Source organism: Trichosurus vulpecula, chromosome 9, assembly GCF_011100635.1.
Source record: "Trichosurus vulpecula isolate mTriVul1 chromosome 9, mTriVul1.pri, whole genome shotgun sequence".
Lineage (NCBI taxonomy): Eukaryota > Metazoa > Chordata > Mammalia > Diprotodontia > Phalangeridae > Trichosurus > Trichosurus vulpecula.
Window position 1 is genome coordinate 117,913,194 of NC_050581.1, and position 15,077 is coordinate 117,928,270.

A 15,077-nucleotide genomic window follows, 5' to 3' on the forward strand; every position below is an offset into this window, starting at 1 on the left:
TTATGGTGGTACCTTGGAGAGCCTCAGACTCAGGCTACTTACTATCCTGGGCTCAGGCAAGGGTTTCACCTTCCTTTCTCCACCAAAAGCCTCCAATGATGAAAGGTGAAAGAAAGGAGCCGGTATTAAAAGAACGCTGCCTTGTGACTGGGGATGGGGGGAGGTTCCCGAGAAATCAGTTTCTCTCATAACTAAAGATTGGGACCTTTCAGTGGGTGCTCCCCTCCCAGCCCAGCGACCATTACACCAGGGTCCCCTTCTCAGCTGTGGCACATTTTTCTTCACCCTTTGGTCACAACATGATTTCACACAAATACGCCAATTAGACGGAGCTGAATACCTGGGCTGGGGAAGGGACGCCTTTGACAGGGGACAGAGAAAGTGGAGGTGCAGACACCTCCTGATGGTTGCCTAATGGTTCCTAGCAAGCCGGCTGCGCAAAGGGACGGGAACTGACTTCGCATCTGGGGGCGGCTAGCTAGGGGGATGGGGTCCCTCTCCTTGTCTTTGGTACAGTTCCCCCAACCCCTGTCCGGGGTCTCACCTGGGCCCTCAGGCTCAGCTTCCCGCCGAGGCCAGTCCCGCCGGCCTGGCCCGGCCGCTGCCCACCGGGGGCTCCGGCGTGCCCTGCCTCCCTCTGGGCTGGTTCCACGGCCGCTGCGGATGCTCCCCCATCTCCGCCGCTGCCGGCTCAGCTCCGGCCTCTTGCTCTCCTTCACTGCCGACTCTCAGCTCCGTTTCCCTTCCCCACCCCGCCTGCGCTGCACTAAGCGCAGTCCGGCACAGCTCAGCCCTTGCGCGCCCCCGCCCTTTCCCTACGCGAACAGCCCCTTTCCTGCGCGTGTCCGCGTCCCCCGCGGCTCTGGGTAAAGGACCAAGGCAGCACCTAGGGCGCCCCACCCCACTCCTCCAGGTGTTCCATTGCCCACAGACCAGACAAGCGCCTATCTCAAGCCACGCCCCAAGTGCGGTTTGTGGGATTGGGGAACAGAGCCTTTGAGGTTTGGGTTTCAGTTTTTCCATACTCAGGGTACCTTCTCCAGAGCCTTAGAGCACCTTCTGCATAGGTTTGTTCTCACTTTGAACCCAATCCACCGTCATTCATTCATTTGACACTAGTTAAGTGCTGGCTGAATTCTGAGCCAGGGGAAGATACAAAGCTTAGATAAGGCAGGGTGACGGCCCCGAGAGTTTACTAGATGAATATCTGTATCTAGCCCCGAGCTTTAGCCCACAGGAAGCTCAGTCTAGTAGAGAATTGTGGACTTGAGGACTCCCAGGAAAGAAGCCATAACCATAGCTCCACCATCCTGTGAGAATAGGGGATAGGATCAAAGTGACAGGCTTGGCCTTGATGAGGAGTAGGGGCCATCTCACCACCTCGGACTAGAGGGAAGGAGGAGACAGATGAAGCGGGGGTGGGGTGGGGGTGGGGCGCGGTTTAAGTGTGGGAAGAATGAGAGACTTCAGGTCGATGACTATCTTTTCGGTAAAGGAGACGAGGCCTTTTTGTGAGAGGGGTTGGGTTTGGCTTCAGGGAGAGAGATTTGGAACAGCCATATATATATGGGAATGTGATAGGGAAGGAATAAGAGATGAAGTCCTTGGTCCTCTGACCTGGTAGGGACCTCAGATGGTTCAAATCTCTTATCTGAACAAGATATGGAATATGGAATACTGGAATATGGAAATCCCTGGTCAAATGGTCTCTGCTTGAAGACCTCCACTAATGGGTAATTTACTTACTATGGTTACCCATTCTAGAGTCGACAGCTCTAACTTTGGGAAGTTCTTCCTCACTTTAAGATATAATGTTTTTCTTATCAGGCAGTAGTTAGCATCCTGTTGAAGTCAGATAATATAATCTAGAGGTTATCTTGAACTCGCCCTTCTTCCTCACCTCTTCCAGCCAATCAGTTAACTTAGTCCAGTCAATTCCACCTCTATTTCTCCTCTCTATTCCTCATTACAGACAAGTGCAATACGTAACCTTCTCTTCCCAATTCACTCTCCTTCATATTATTATTCCTAGAATAATTTTTAAATTGCCATTTGAAACTATTGAACTGTACTCATTCTGAGTAACTTTTCTCACACAAAAACCTGTTCACGTCAGCCCTACGCTCAAAAATTTTCAATGGCTTCCTATTGCCTGAGTTAAAATTCTTTTGCTCACATCAAGTCCCTCCAGAATCTAGCACTAGCACCTTTCTAGCCTTACCTCACATTATGCCTGTACACATTCTCTATACCAGGAAAACTGGCCTAAGTGTCCTCTTTCAAGACCCCTCCCCTGTAGTTTCCTGAGTAGGTGCCTTTGCACCATAAACTAGAACGTCTCCTCCTTCCTTTGCTTGAATTTCTACCCATTCTTCAAGGCCCAAATCAACCACCACCTCCTCCAATAAGCCTTCTTTGATTCTCCTCTCCTTCAAATTCAGTAACAACCTTCCCCTGCTCAATCTTCATGTATTTGGTCTGTCCTTTTCTAAGGTACTGATCATGTACTGTGCACTAGATTGGGAGCTCCATGCGAACAGGGACTGTCCTACCTCAACGACCACCATTGTTCTTAACATGATTAATGTTTATTGAATGATTTTGCCCAGCTAAGCTCCACACCACAGGGAAGAGAAACAGAGGAGATGGTGGGGGTAATGTCAAGGGGGCTCAGTCTCTCCCTTTTAGTTTGGGGTGATCCAGAGATGATGAATGAGGAAAAGGGAGAAGTTCCCCCAGGCCTATGACCAACAGAAAAAAGCACCCCTGGTCTATATCCCTCCCGCCAAACCCCCAGTCCCACATCTCATCTCAGTTACAGCACTAACCATGTTCTTTTATTGTAGTTCTGTGCACACCTCCATCCTGTCTCAGATCCCACCTGTCCACCTCAACTCTGAGCTCCTAGGGCAAGGACTTCTCTGCCCCCAGCTCAGTACCATGGGAAGGATCAGTGAATGTCTGCTTAATTAAAACATACTCTGAATTCCCACCTTTGTTCGCACACGTGAGCCAGGCAGAACGTAAGAACCTTCTCACTCCTATTCCCATAAGCCGACCTAGGGTCTGCTCCCAGGTTCTGACAGCATCAAGCACAGGGCTGAGAACAGCAGTGAGGGAAGGTAAATGCTTATTGACTCGAGTTTACTTCTCCCCCTAAAAGTAACTCATATATCTGACAGAACTGTGCATGCAAAAAAGCCTCTTATAACCTAGCAGTCAATCACCCTTCCCACTCAACTCCGCCCTAGTCACTCCAAACCTGTAGTGTTAGTTCCAGTCTCAATGGACTATACACATGCATGGCTACAGGAATGTATGTATGGATAAGTTTCTTCTAACCAACATTTTTAAAGCAAATCTAAATCCATCTTATTATTCCATATCTGTAACGATATATAAATAAAAATTAGCATTGGTATAATGTTCTCAAAATTGAGAAGTTTGTGCACGCAGTGAGAATGACCAGCTTGGAAGGCAGACTGAAACCAGACAAGACTTGGGATCATCACATTGAGACCTAGAATGGACTTTAAAGGCGGCTAACTGATGAAATTTATTAGAGACCTGTTCTTGTAGTCAAGAAGATCTGAGTTCAAATCCTACTCCAAATGCTTACTATGTAATCCTGGGCCAATCACTTTGCCTTTGTTTGCCTTAGTCTCTTCAATTGTAAATTGGGGGTAATAACAGTACCTACCTTGCAGAGGAGTTAGGAGGATCAAATGAGATATTTATAAATTGCTTAGCACAGTGCCTGGCACATAGTAGGACTTAATAAATAAAGCCTGCCTTCCTTCCCCCCCCATCTCATTTAGTTCAAGCTCCTTCTTTCACAACTGAGAAACAGGCCCAGAGTTTAAGTAGATTGGCCAAGACCACACACTGTAATATCTGGCCAAGCTGAGATGCACACCTGGGCCGGAGGGTCCTCACTGTTTTCTGCCTCGGCCCCAGCCTATGCTGTGCCCTACCTGGCTTCCCTCAAGTCCCCTCTCGAGTGCCACCTTCCTCACAAGGCCTCCAGCTGGTAGCTCTTTTTAAGGGTTCTACATAGTCATAGACTTGTGTGCTGTCTGGGCTCCCCAAGGGCAGGGAGCATTCTGCGTTTGTTTCCATATGCCTAGCGCCTAGCACCTAGCACCTAGCTCACAGGAGATTAAAGAATGCTTGTTGATTGACTTAATCACAAAACCTTAGAGATAATCTACCCAATCCTCTCATTTTATGAATGAGAAAACTGCAGCCCAGAAAGATGAAGGGATTTCTCTCCCAAGGTCATCCAGGAAGTGGAGCAGTAGAGTTGGAATCTGAACCTGGGTCTTCTGACTAAATCATTGCTCTTCCCATGAGGTCCTGCTGCTGTAAGGAAAGATGTGCACGGAAGATTCCTTCATAGGATGGAAGATGGAGGTGGTGGCGTTCAGTCATCTCAGGCACGTCCAACTCTGTGACCCCATTTGGGGTTTTCTTGGCAAAGATACTGCAGTAATTCACCATTTCCTTCTCCCGCTCACTTTGCAGATGAGGAAACTGAGGCAAACAGGGTGAAGTGACTTGCCAAGGGCCACATTTGAACCCAGAAAGATGAATCATCCTGACTCCAGGCCTAGAGCTCTGTGCATTATGGCACCACCTAGCTTCCAGGGTGGAAAGTAGAACTAGATAAACTACAAAAACCCCACCAGATTTGGAGTCCAGAGATCTGGGGCTCAACGCTACCTGTGTGATCGTGGACAGTCTTTTCTTTGTCTGGGACTATTTCCCTGTGAGGGAAAACGAACTAGAAGATATTAAAGTCCCTCTCCATTCTAAATCTGATGAGTCTCAGATAAGATGCTACAATGAACACATACTTCCACACTTGGAGCTCCTCCGATCCTTCCCCACACACTGTCTGAGACGCCTGGCCTGAGATCTGGTTTTGGGATCAAGGGCTAGGGATGGAGCTTGATCCTGCTTCTAGTAAAATAAAATCACTCCTGTACAGAGCTTATTAGCCCAGTGCCTGGCATGCAGCAAATGCTTCGTAAATGCTTGTTCCCCCTTCCCTTCTCCTACTCGGATTACTTTGAACGAGTGGCTTGATTTCTCTCTGTCTGTTTTTCATCCATAAGGTTAGGGAATGAGAGCAGTGGGTCTCAAACTTTCTGAGTATGAGGATCTTTTTCAAACAAAAAAATTGCAGACCACTGAATGATGTGGTTCAAACGTCACCTGCCACACTAATTATATGATAAATTGCCAAATCTCATCTAACCTCTATGAACTTCTCTTCTCACCTGTAAAGTGGGGCTCACATGAGGCACTGTACAAAATGTTATAGGTATATCAGCATATATATGCAGTGCACCCACCTGCCTCCCCCCTCATCCCTAAAAGGTGGGGTCATCCATGTCTTCTCTTCCATTCTGGCCCCAAAGATGCTGGATGAATAGAGGGGAAAAGACAGCTGTGGGAGAAGCTTAGGAGGAGGTAGGACCAGGTGGTCCCTGGTGGGGATGGGCGGGGCCAAATGCAGCCTCCACAGAGGTTACAATAATTGAGGTTTACTTATTTATTGTTTAAAATATATTTAAACAGCAGCAATCACTTCCCAAATGCAAAAAAATTACAATATTTTGAATAAAATTAAAATGCAAATCGGAAAGAACTGAAAGTACAACTGAGAGAAATTAAACACAGAGGGCACCAGGGGCTGGGCTCAGAGCCAGGGAAGAATCCAGGGTCTTATTTGGGGGGGCTGGTGTGTGTGTGTGTGTGTGTGTGTGAGTGTGTGGACATTCGAGACGTGCAGGCCGACTGCAGACAGCCAAGGCACTGCCACAGAAGCCCCAAACCCTTCAGCTCCCTCCCACCTCCATCCCCCAAATGGAGCCTGGGTCCCGGTTAGAGGAGGGAAAAGGCTGAGGGAAGCTGTTAGGAGCTAAGGAGGGGGAAAGCTGAGGGTGAACAAGGTGCTTGGCATAGGAGAAGGCCAAAGCCAGAAAGCCCTGCTAGATCCACCCTCCCCCCACCCAGGGCCCCCCCACCCAGGGACCTGCTAGTCGACTTCCTCCATGTTGCTGTAGGTAGGGGTGGGGCGCTCCGTGGGGCGGGGGAACAGCTCTGCGGGCGTCATCGGGGGGCCCCCCTCAGGGTCCAGACCAGGCGTGAAGGGCGCAGGGCCCATTCCCTGTAAATGGAACATAATGCTGGGAGGGGCAGTATGGAGGGGGCAACCCCTCCCCCTCCAACAGTACCCAGGATCCTCTTCCTTCCCTAAGGTGTGGGCCCTCCCCCTCCCACCAGTGAACAATCCGGGCTCACATGAATTTGTGGGGGTACTCTAGTACATTTTGGGGACATTAGGCGCGCATGGGGAAAAGACGCAGTAAGAGGTACCAGAGGGAGGAGATAAGACACTGAGCCTGGAACAATTTCACTTTATTGATACATTAAATACAGGAAAGTAGCTTGGGAAGAGGGGGCATGGAAAGGGAAAGGACCTGGGGCTGGGCCTCATAGATGGAAGGCAAGAAGGGAGAAGAGGATCCCAGTAACCTCAGGTTTATGCTTATGGCCTGGGGCTAAAGGTGGGGCCCAGCAGGCAAGTGGCCCAGGGACATATCTCAGGGTCTGAGGCGTGAGGAAGTGGCTGGGCAGAAGCCTATTCTCTCCTAAGGGAAGGCTGGCAGGCAGCCCTGAGACATGAGTGTGCACAACACAGCCAGGGCCCTGAGTTCACATTGGGGTCCAAATCCACTCCCCAGAGGGGCCAGCCTACAGGCAGGCAACTCATCTCCATCGGCTCTGGGACACCAGTGGATAGAACACATTGAGGACGAGTGCCACCAGGGCAGCCATGGTGCCCAGGACGAAGTAGCGGAGGCAGCCCTCATCTGGTGCGTCAGGGGCCCGCCTTGGTGGGGCTGCCCAGCCTCGGGGCCCCCAGTGGCCCAGGCGTCCTGAGGCCTCTGGCCCCAGCTCTTCCTCTGCTTCCAGCTCCTGCCAGATCCGGGAAGCCTGCGATGTGCGGAAACTTGAGTCAGCACCAGGGAGCGGGAAGACAGGACAGGATGGGATGTGGCCCCTGGTGTCCCCACCCCCCAAAGCCCTGAGCCCCACCCTGGCCACCCCAGGAACGGGTGCTGGGGCTGTCCACCTGCAGTCCCAGGGTCAAGCAGTCAGAAGGTAGGTGGTAGCCAACTGTAGTGATCATCTGAGGTGAATTTCAAAGGGGCACAGGGCAGTCCTGGCATGACTTTCTCCAGCACAACGTGTCTCACTCAGACAGTCAATCAGAGTTCAGCTTTCCAGCCCCCAGGATCAAAAAGGATCCAGTAAATCACTGCCCAGTTCTCTGGATGAAAGGAGTCTTGCTCACAGGAGACATCCCAGCACACCATAGCTTTTCTTCCCTGACCCAGATAACTTGGTCAGCCAATCACAGCGCAGCTCTGCCCCATGCACTTGCAGGGCTTAAACAATCACAGCGTGGTTTTCTTTCCCCCATAAGCCAAAGCTCCAATGGCCTTGGCCTATCACTGGTCTCTTCAGGTAGAGAATTCTTGTTCTGCCCACATCTGAAGTTTCTCCTGTGTGCCAGGCTTGGTGAGAGGGGATGGTCCCCTGGCATTCCCATGGAGCCCAGCCCAGTGAGGGAGGAGGTGGAGAGCAGAGTTGACGGATCGAGTTGAAGGACAGATTATGCCCACTATACCCACATGCTGTCAGAAGTGGCAATGTGTCGATGGCAGAGGTGGTGGGTTCAGGCAGAAGGCTGGTGCCTCCCACAACAGAGAGCTCAGATAGATCCCCTCAGTGGGAGGGAGAGGGAGAAAGCCCAAGGCCTCCCATGATCACAGCATCTCTATTCCTTAGAGCTCTGGCTTCAGGGCCTGTGGACTGAGGCAACTTCTCCTGGAGGCTGAGCTCCATGGGGCTGAAGGATGTCAACCCCAGAAGGCTCAGCCTTAAGGAGCAATACTCAGGGTAAGGAAAGCAGGTACTCACCTCTGAACAAAGGGAATCAGTGTGAGCGGCGTGTGTGTGCACTAGTATTTGAACAATGTGTGTGTGTGTGTGCGCGCGTGCAGGAGAACACATGATGAACACATCAAGTAGAAGTGCTCCAGCAGAGGCTGGACACATATGAGCGTCTAAGACTGAGAGTCTGAAAGGACTGGAGTAACTTAGTTCCAGAAGGCCTTCCTCCATCTGGGAGCAATCTCCCTGGGTCAATATGGTCAGGGAGAAAATGTGCATTTGCATGTCTGGTGTGTCAGCGTGGGCGCATGAGTGGACTGGCTGCCCTGCTGGGGACCAGGGCTATTGGGTGCCTAGGCTCCTCACAAGTCCTGCTTTCCTCTATGGCCAAATCCCCACGTTTGCAGCATATTCAAGGGCTCACTGGAGCGTACAGTGGACACAGAACCTAGGTCCCTTAGCCCCATCAGGGATGCAAAGAAGCCTCTACTGCCCAATGCCAACAGGGAGGGCATGGATGGAACTGGGAAGATAGGCCAGGAAAAGATGAAATGAGAGGGGCTTTGTCTGTGAATCAGGTACCAAAGCTCAATAGAGAACCCCACAGCAGATGTCACTGCATCAGACCCCAAGCACTCCACCCACCAAGAAGCAGGGCAAGAAAAGGAATGATGTGGTCATCATATTCCCTTCCATCTCCTTCTCCTGACCTCAAGTATTTAAGTACCCCACACGCAACCCCTCACATCATGCAGGTTCCCCTCTCACCTGGCTGGTGGCCGCCTCAGTAGCTGGGCCCAGATCAGGGTGGTGTTCAGCAGAAGGGGCCCTTGGAGGCCTCTCCACAGGAGAGTTTCGCCGACGATAGAAGAGGACATAGGCATAGCGGGTCACTACCTGGCTTTCATCTACTGTGGTCACTGTGCTGTCATCAAATAGTCTCCAGCCTTTGGGGTGTGGAAGAACAAAGAGGAGTGACTTGGAGTAGACACATCCCAGAACAAAGAAAGCAAGACCCACCTCCAATGCCTTTCCCCAGGATATGAGAAAAGCAGTTTCTTATCCCTGCTCTGATTCACTTTCACTTTCTAAAGGACTTGTCAGACTTCTGGGAGATGCCATTCCTTTTTCTTTGCTGCAGCAAAGACCAGGCAAGGGCACTTAGGCTCTGAATGAGCCTAAATGGGAACCACGGAATCTGGTTCACTTAGAGGGGCAAGAGGGGCAAGAGACCTGTAAAAGAAGTCATGTAATGGAAATACAGGTTTGCTAAAAACTGAAGGAGCCAGGTGAAGCAGTGGATAGAAAGATGGGCCTGGAGTCAGGAAGACCTGAGTTTAAATCCAGCCTCAGACACTTACTAGCTGTGTGACCCTGGGCAAGTCACTTCACTCTCTTTGCCTCAAGTTTCCTGTAAAATGAGCTAGAGAAGGAGATGGCAAACCCCTCCAGTATCTGTGTCAAGAAAACCCTAAATGGGGTCAAGAAGAGTTGGACAAGACCAAACAACAACAAAAACCCCCCTGAAAGCTGAGGCCAAGGTCCCATAAAGCACCAAAACATCAAGGCTTGGGGGAGATGAATGGAGGACGATGGAAGTTCTAAACTATTCCAGGGGACCTGTTCAAACCCTTGCTTGGACCACTTTTGGGGGGGCCTTCTCCTTAGGGGACAAGATACTCTCTCACCCACGTCACTCCGCTGGCTGTTCTTGTCACTAGGCAGGCGAGCGTAAGCGGTGTAGTGGCCCCCAATCATGCCCCCGTAGTGGTTGATAACTGCATACAGGTCATAGGTTGGAAGTTGCCGGTCATCCTTCTGGCCTATGCAAAACTTGCTCAAGTCAAGGTTCCTAGGTTGGTAGAAAAGAGGTTGCCATGATCCCAAGAAATGATAAGGACCAGCTGGGAGATTTCTCAGATCATTCCCAGAAGAGCTACCAAAACTGACCTTTTTCTTTATTCTCTCATGACCCAGAGCCAGCAGAGGCTCTTTGGTCGTGGCCAATATGCCACATTTTGCTATTTCTGTCCATGCACCATCCATTAAAATACCTGGTAAATATGTACTACATGCAAGGCACAATTTGTCCCTGTGCTGTCTGCTCCTTCAACAACAGACTTCCCCATTCTGTGCGAGTGAGGGCTGGGATTCTGTCTTGCCCCATGTGTGCCCCAAGGTTCCTCACCTGAGCGGGAATTCCACCATGTCATTGATTTTATCCCTCCATATGAAGCTTCGAAAGGAGAAGCGCTTCAGCTGGATGATGAGCACATTTGGAAGGCGCCACAGCATCAGCTGCTTGGAAGCCTCTCTGTGTTGCTTACACTTGGGACAGTACCTGCGAAGAGGCAGACATTGAGTATTTACAGCCATAATGGGGTGGGCAATGTGTGTCCTACAACCGCAGGATCATAGCGTGTTAGAGGTCACTAAAAGCTCAACTCCCTTACTGTACTTTAGAAGAAAGAGACTCAGAGAGAAGACAGGCTTTGCCCAGGGGCATGGAAGTGAGACCAACCAGTCCAATGCTCTTTCTACAAGTTCCGTTTCCATATTGCCCTCTAACACTTGACTCAAATGAGTTTTCCTCTTGATTAAAGAAATGAAAGCCTAGAAAAGAAAACGTATGGGAAATAACTCTCCCTTTCACAACTTAAAAATTTTCCCTAATTTTCCTCTGGGCAGGCTGATACTGCAGACAGAACAGGAGCCACCATTCACAGTATTTGTAGTATACTTTAAGGTGGGCAAAATAAGCAGCTCCAACCCTGGATTACTTCCACCTTCTGCCTCCTTCATTTCCAGTCACATGTTCCTGAATGTAAGTGGAGAAAAGCACAAAACCAGGCTGTCTGGGCTCACGTGACCTGATCTCAACTGGTCCCTCACTGAAGCAAGGCGATCCTTTTGACTGATCTGCTATCTCGCTCTCCACACTGGCTGTTCCAAACCTCTTCTCTCCTCCAGCTTCTAATCCTGCTTCCCACTCTCTCAGCTAAGGACCTCACCTCATACTTCACTACCCTCCAAACAATAAATAAATAAAATCACAGCCATTGGCTTCAAGTTCCTTCTTCTCTTTTCATTTCCCATTCCCCTGACATCATCCCCTACATCTCTTCCTTAACTCTAGTCTTGAAAGAAAAGGTGGCCCCTACTGCCAGTGCCAACCCTTGATTCCATCCTAATCTATCTCCCCCAGCAGATTTCATCTCTTATCTACTAGGTCCTTCTCTGGTGCCTATAAACACCTCCAAGTCTCTGCTATCCTTAAAAAACCTTACTGGATCCTACACACACCCCCTAGTTATAGGCCCATCAGACAGATATCTTCTCACTGGCTAAACTCCTTGACATTTAGTGCCCTGGCTTCCTCTTTTCTCTATTTTAAATTCTCGCAATTTACCTTCTGACTGCTTCCTCTAAGAGAAACTGCTCTCTGCAAATCTACCGTGTTCTCTTCATTGACAACCCCACTAGCCTTTGCTCAGTCCTCACTCATCGTCCTTGGTTTCTGGCCCTCCCGAGCAACTCTTCCTAAGCTCTGGCTTCTGTGACACTGCTCTGCTGCTTCTCCTCCCTGTCTGATTATGCCAGATCACACTTCTTCGTCACACTCCCTGGAGCTCTCCTCCAAGGCCCTGTCTCAGCTCATCAACTGTCTCCTGGACATTCCACAGCTTTCAAACTCATCCAGGCCAGACCTTGTCTTTACCACTAAAATCACTCCTCTCCAGAACTTCCCTAACACTGTGAAGAAGACCCAAGTCTGAAACCTTTGTGTCACCTCCTCTCCCCTCGCTCAATGACCAACTTCTGTCATTTCCATCCTCCCTACTCACACAGCCACCACCCTGGTTCAGACTCTCATCACCCCAAACCTAACCATTGCCCTGTCTCAGATCTCTCCCCCATCCAATTCATCCTGCAGACAGCTGCAAAAGTAATTTTCTAAAAACCTAAGTCTGACCCACTCAAACTCCAGTGGCTTCCTATTCCTACTCCTGTTTGGCATTTAAAGCCATTCACAACATGGTTCGTTCCTGAAGTCCCAGTCTGCTTACATACCACTCTTCCTCCACACATTCTTCAATCCAGCTGTTGTGGCCTATGAGCTGCTCCTCATATAGGAGGCTCCATTCCTTATTAATGGCTATCCCTCATGGCTTAGAATTCAAGATACAGCTCAGGTGACACCTTCTTAAGGAGGTCTTTGGGGCTGGTGCTTTCCCATCCAAGGTTACCACGTGTCTACTTTGTACAAATCTTGCATATCCCTGCATATGTAGCCCATTAGAACAGGGTTCTCTGAGGGCAGAGTCTCCTCGCTCTGGTCTCTGGATGCCCTGACCTTGGGCCAATGCCTGGCACAGAGTAAGCAAGCACTCAATGGATGTTTGTGGCCTGCTCCATTGCTTCCTACCCCACATCTCATCTGATTCTCCCAGCAGCTGGGAGAGGTGAGTACTCAAGTCTTCCCATCACATCACACCTGGACCGGGCAAGATCTCTAGGCCGACCCCCTTTTTCGTTCCCCACCATCTTTCTCTATTCTGTAGATATACCATATATATGACGTGCTTTGTGTTTCCAAACTTAAAATGACTTCAGCTCAGCTGAGTGGGGGGACACTGGCTCAACTCCCAGCTCTGAAATTCATTAGCTGTGTAGCCACAAGTCGAGGTACCTCTCCAGGCTCTTTCCTCATCTTTAAAATGGACATGATAACCCTTGAACTCTCACCTTCCTCAGGTCATCGTGAAGGAAATGCTTTGTCCTCTTAACCACCAGGGCAATGGTGGCTGGTGCTAATGCAGAGTAGTACATAAAATGAACTCAAAATGAAGGACTGCCCAGGCTTGCCGGAGCCACCCTTGAAATAAAGTGTTCCAATTTCTGCTATGCCCTTTGTCACCTTTCCTTCTCTGAGCCAAAATTTTCTCATCAGTACAATAAGATTCTATGGTCTCTTATAGTTCTAAATGACATGATCCATTTTTTAAGCCACATTTTGCTCCACCTTGCCTACTCCCATAACTATCCCACTGGAAAAGCTATTTTTTCTATGCCTTCAAATGATCAGAAACTTCCCATTTTTCCTCTGACCACCAGGCTGTCTATAGCAGGTCAGGTGTCCCTCAGGATCCCCTGCCAACCTGCTGCTCTGGATGCACTCTTGAAGGGAGGAGTATAAGGTGTGTGGGTCCTTGGGTAGTCCAGCCCAGAGAGAGCTCCTTCCCTCAGAACACTTGCTAGAGAAGGGAGATTCAGATACTCCTCAAAGCACAGAGGAGCAGATACATACATGATAACCCTTGGATGGGAAAGCACTAGCCCCAAGGACCTCCTTAGGAAGGTATCACCTGAGCTCTGTCTTGAATTCTGAGCCATGAGGGATAGCCATTAATAAGGGATGGAGCCTCCTGTGTGAGGAGCAGCTCATAGGCCACAACAGCTGGATTGCAGAATGTATGAAGAGTGGTATGTAAGCAGACTGGGACTTCAGGAACGAACCATGTTGTGAATGGCTTTAAATGCCAAACAGGAGTAGGAATAGGAAGCCACTGGAGTTTGAGTGGGTCAGACTTAGGTTTTTAGAAAATTACTTTTGCAGCTGTCTGTAGGATGGATCAGAGGGATTGGACAAATATAATTCCAGAGGCCTGGGCTCTGGTCCTGGCTCAGCTACGAGCCAGATGTATAAGCCTGGGCAAGTCCTATCTCCTCCTTAGTTTCCCTATCTATAAAATCAAGAGGTTGGTTTAGATAATTTCTAAGTTTCCTTCCACATTATGACAGCTTTAAGGTCCCTTTCAATACAAATGTTCTGTGTTCTATTGTCTCTTCCAGCTATTTTCTGTTCTGAGTTCCCTCCCAGTGCATATTCTGTGCTCTTCTAAGCTCCTTTCTATTTCTGCCATTCATGTTCTATATACAGTTTTTTCCAGCTGTGACAGTCTGTGTTTTCTGTTCTAACATTGTGTTCTATGTTCTAAGACTCCCTTTCAGTTCAGCCACTCTGGCCCTGGAGTTTCCAAACCATCAATACCTTCCCACCCTTACCAGGCTTCTTCTGGGGCTAGCACCTCAGGCTTGGTGAAGAGATTGAGACATTGCTCCAGAGTAAAGTGGCCAGCCCTGGCTGCCTCACTGGCCGAGCTGGGGTCTTCCACACACTCAAGCTCTTTGGAGCCAACGAGCACAAACTCCTTCAGCCGTTCATTGTTCTTCCACACCAAGGCCAGGCTGCAGTCATCACCCAGCTCCAGGGGAGATTCACCTATAGAGGGAGAGGTTTTGCATATACCTTCTTACTTTCCCTATCTTCACCAGGACCCACAGTCTCTGCCTTGTTTGCTCCCCATCTTCTTCCCAACCCCCAGGTCTATTTTGAAGCCATAGGCACCTTTGTCTTCCAGCTTTTGTTCCTTATTGGTGGCATCGATTTTGTTGATAAAAAATGGGGGTGGATGGGCGCTCAGGACCTCAGCTGGGTGCTGGTAGCCTGGGACAGCAGCTATCAAGAAATAACACATATCAGAAACAAGAACCCCCAGCCCAATGCTTCACCTCTGGGACCCCAGGATTCATTAGGGCTCAGCCTCACTCCTTTCAGCTTCCACTACAACTGAGTTTGGGCTACTACCATTTTCTCTTAGCTATCTCCATCCTTCAAACTCACCTGCAGAGGTTATCTGAATTACCTTCGTAATGCATTACTACCATTGTGCCTGTCACCTATTCACTCAAAAAGCTTGAATGTCTCCCCACTGCTTCCTCAAGTATAAACTGCTGATTTTGGCATTGAACTCCTTTCAGAATTTAGGTCCAACCTACCTATTCATACTTATACCATTCTCTCTTATTCTATGTTCCATCCAAACAAGGCTGTACCTCTATCCTCATCCTACCCTTTCCCTTCTCAGGGCAATTTTTTCATATTATCCCCATGTCTAAAACAGACTCTTTTCCCCATCTCTTCCTACCCACTGAAATTCATCTGCTAACTTCCTTTCCTTTGAGATGTAATCCAAGTGATGCTTCCCTCCATTAAGTGCTTCCTGAGCTTACCCTAAGGTGGTATTTATCTTTAGTAATCAAGAAGA

The 15,077-nt window shown here is 49.3% G+C and overlaps 1 protein-coding gene across 5 annotated transcripts in view; it reads right to left on the reverse strand.

Moving 5' to 3' along the window:
• Window positions 1-5,533: 5,533 nt before the first annotated feature.
• Window positions 5,534-15,077, reverse strand: part of USP19 (ubiquitin specific peptidase 19) — a 28,293-nt gene continuing 18,749 nt past the window's right edge. For 3 of the 5 annotated variants that reach the window (XM_036738039.1, XM_036738036.1, XM_036738037.1), the window contains exons 22-27: window positions 14,378-14,488; window positions 14,035-14,251; window positions 10,157-10,309; window positions 9,657-9,820; window positions 8,737-8,915; window positions 6,408-7,005 (exon numbers count right to left, since the gene is read on the reverse strand). In XM_036738039.1, coding sequence (XP_036593934.1) covers window positions 6,778-7,005; window positions 8,737-8,915; window positions 9,657-9,820; window positions 10,157-10,309; window positions 14,035-14,251; window positions 14,378-14,488 — 1,052 coding nt within the window. In that variant the 3' untranslated portion in view covers window positions 6,408-6,777. Of the gene's footprint in view, window positions 6,176-6,407; window positions 7,006-8,736; window positions 8,916-9,656; window positions 9,821-10,156; window positions 10,310-14,034; window positions 14,252-14,377; window positions 14,489-15,077 lie in introns of those variants that run through there. The other 2 variants (XM_036738038.1, XM_036738041.1) reach the window with 2 other exon arrangements.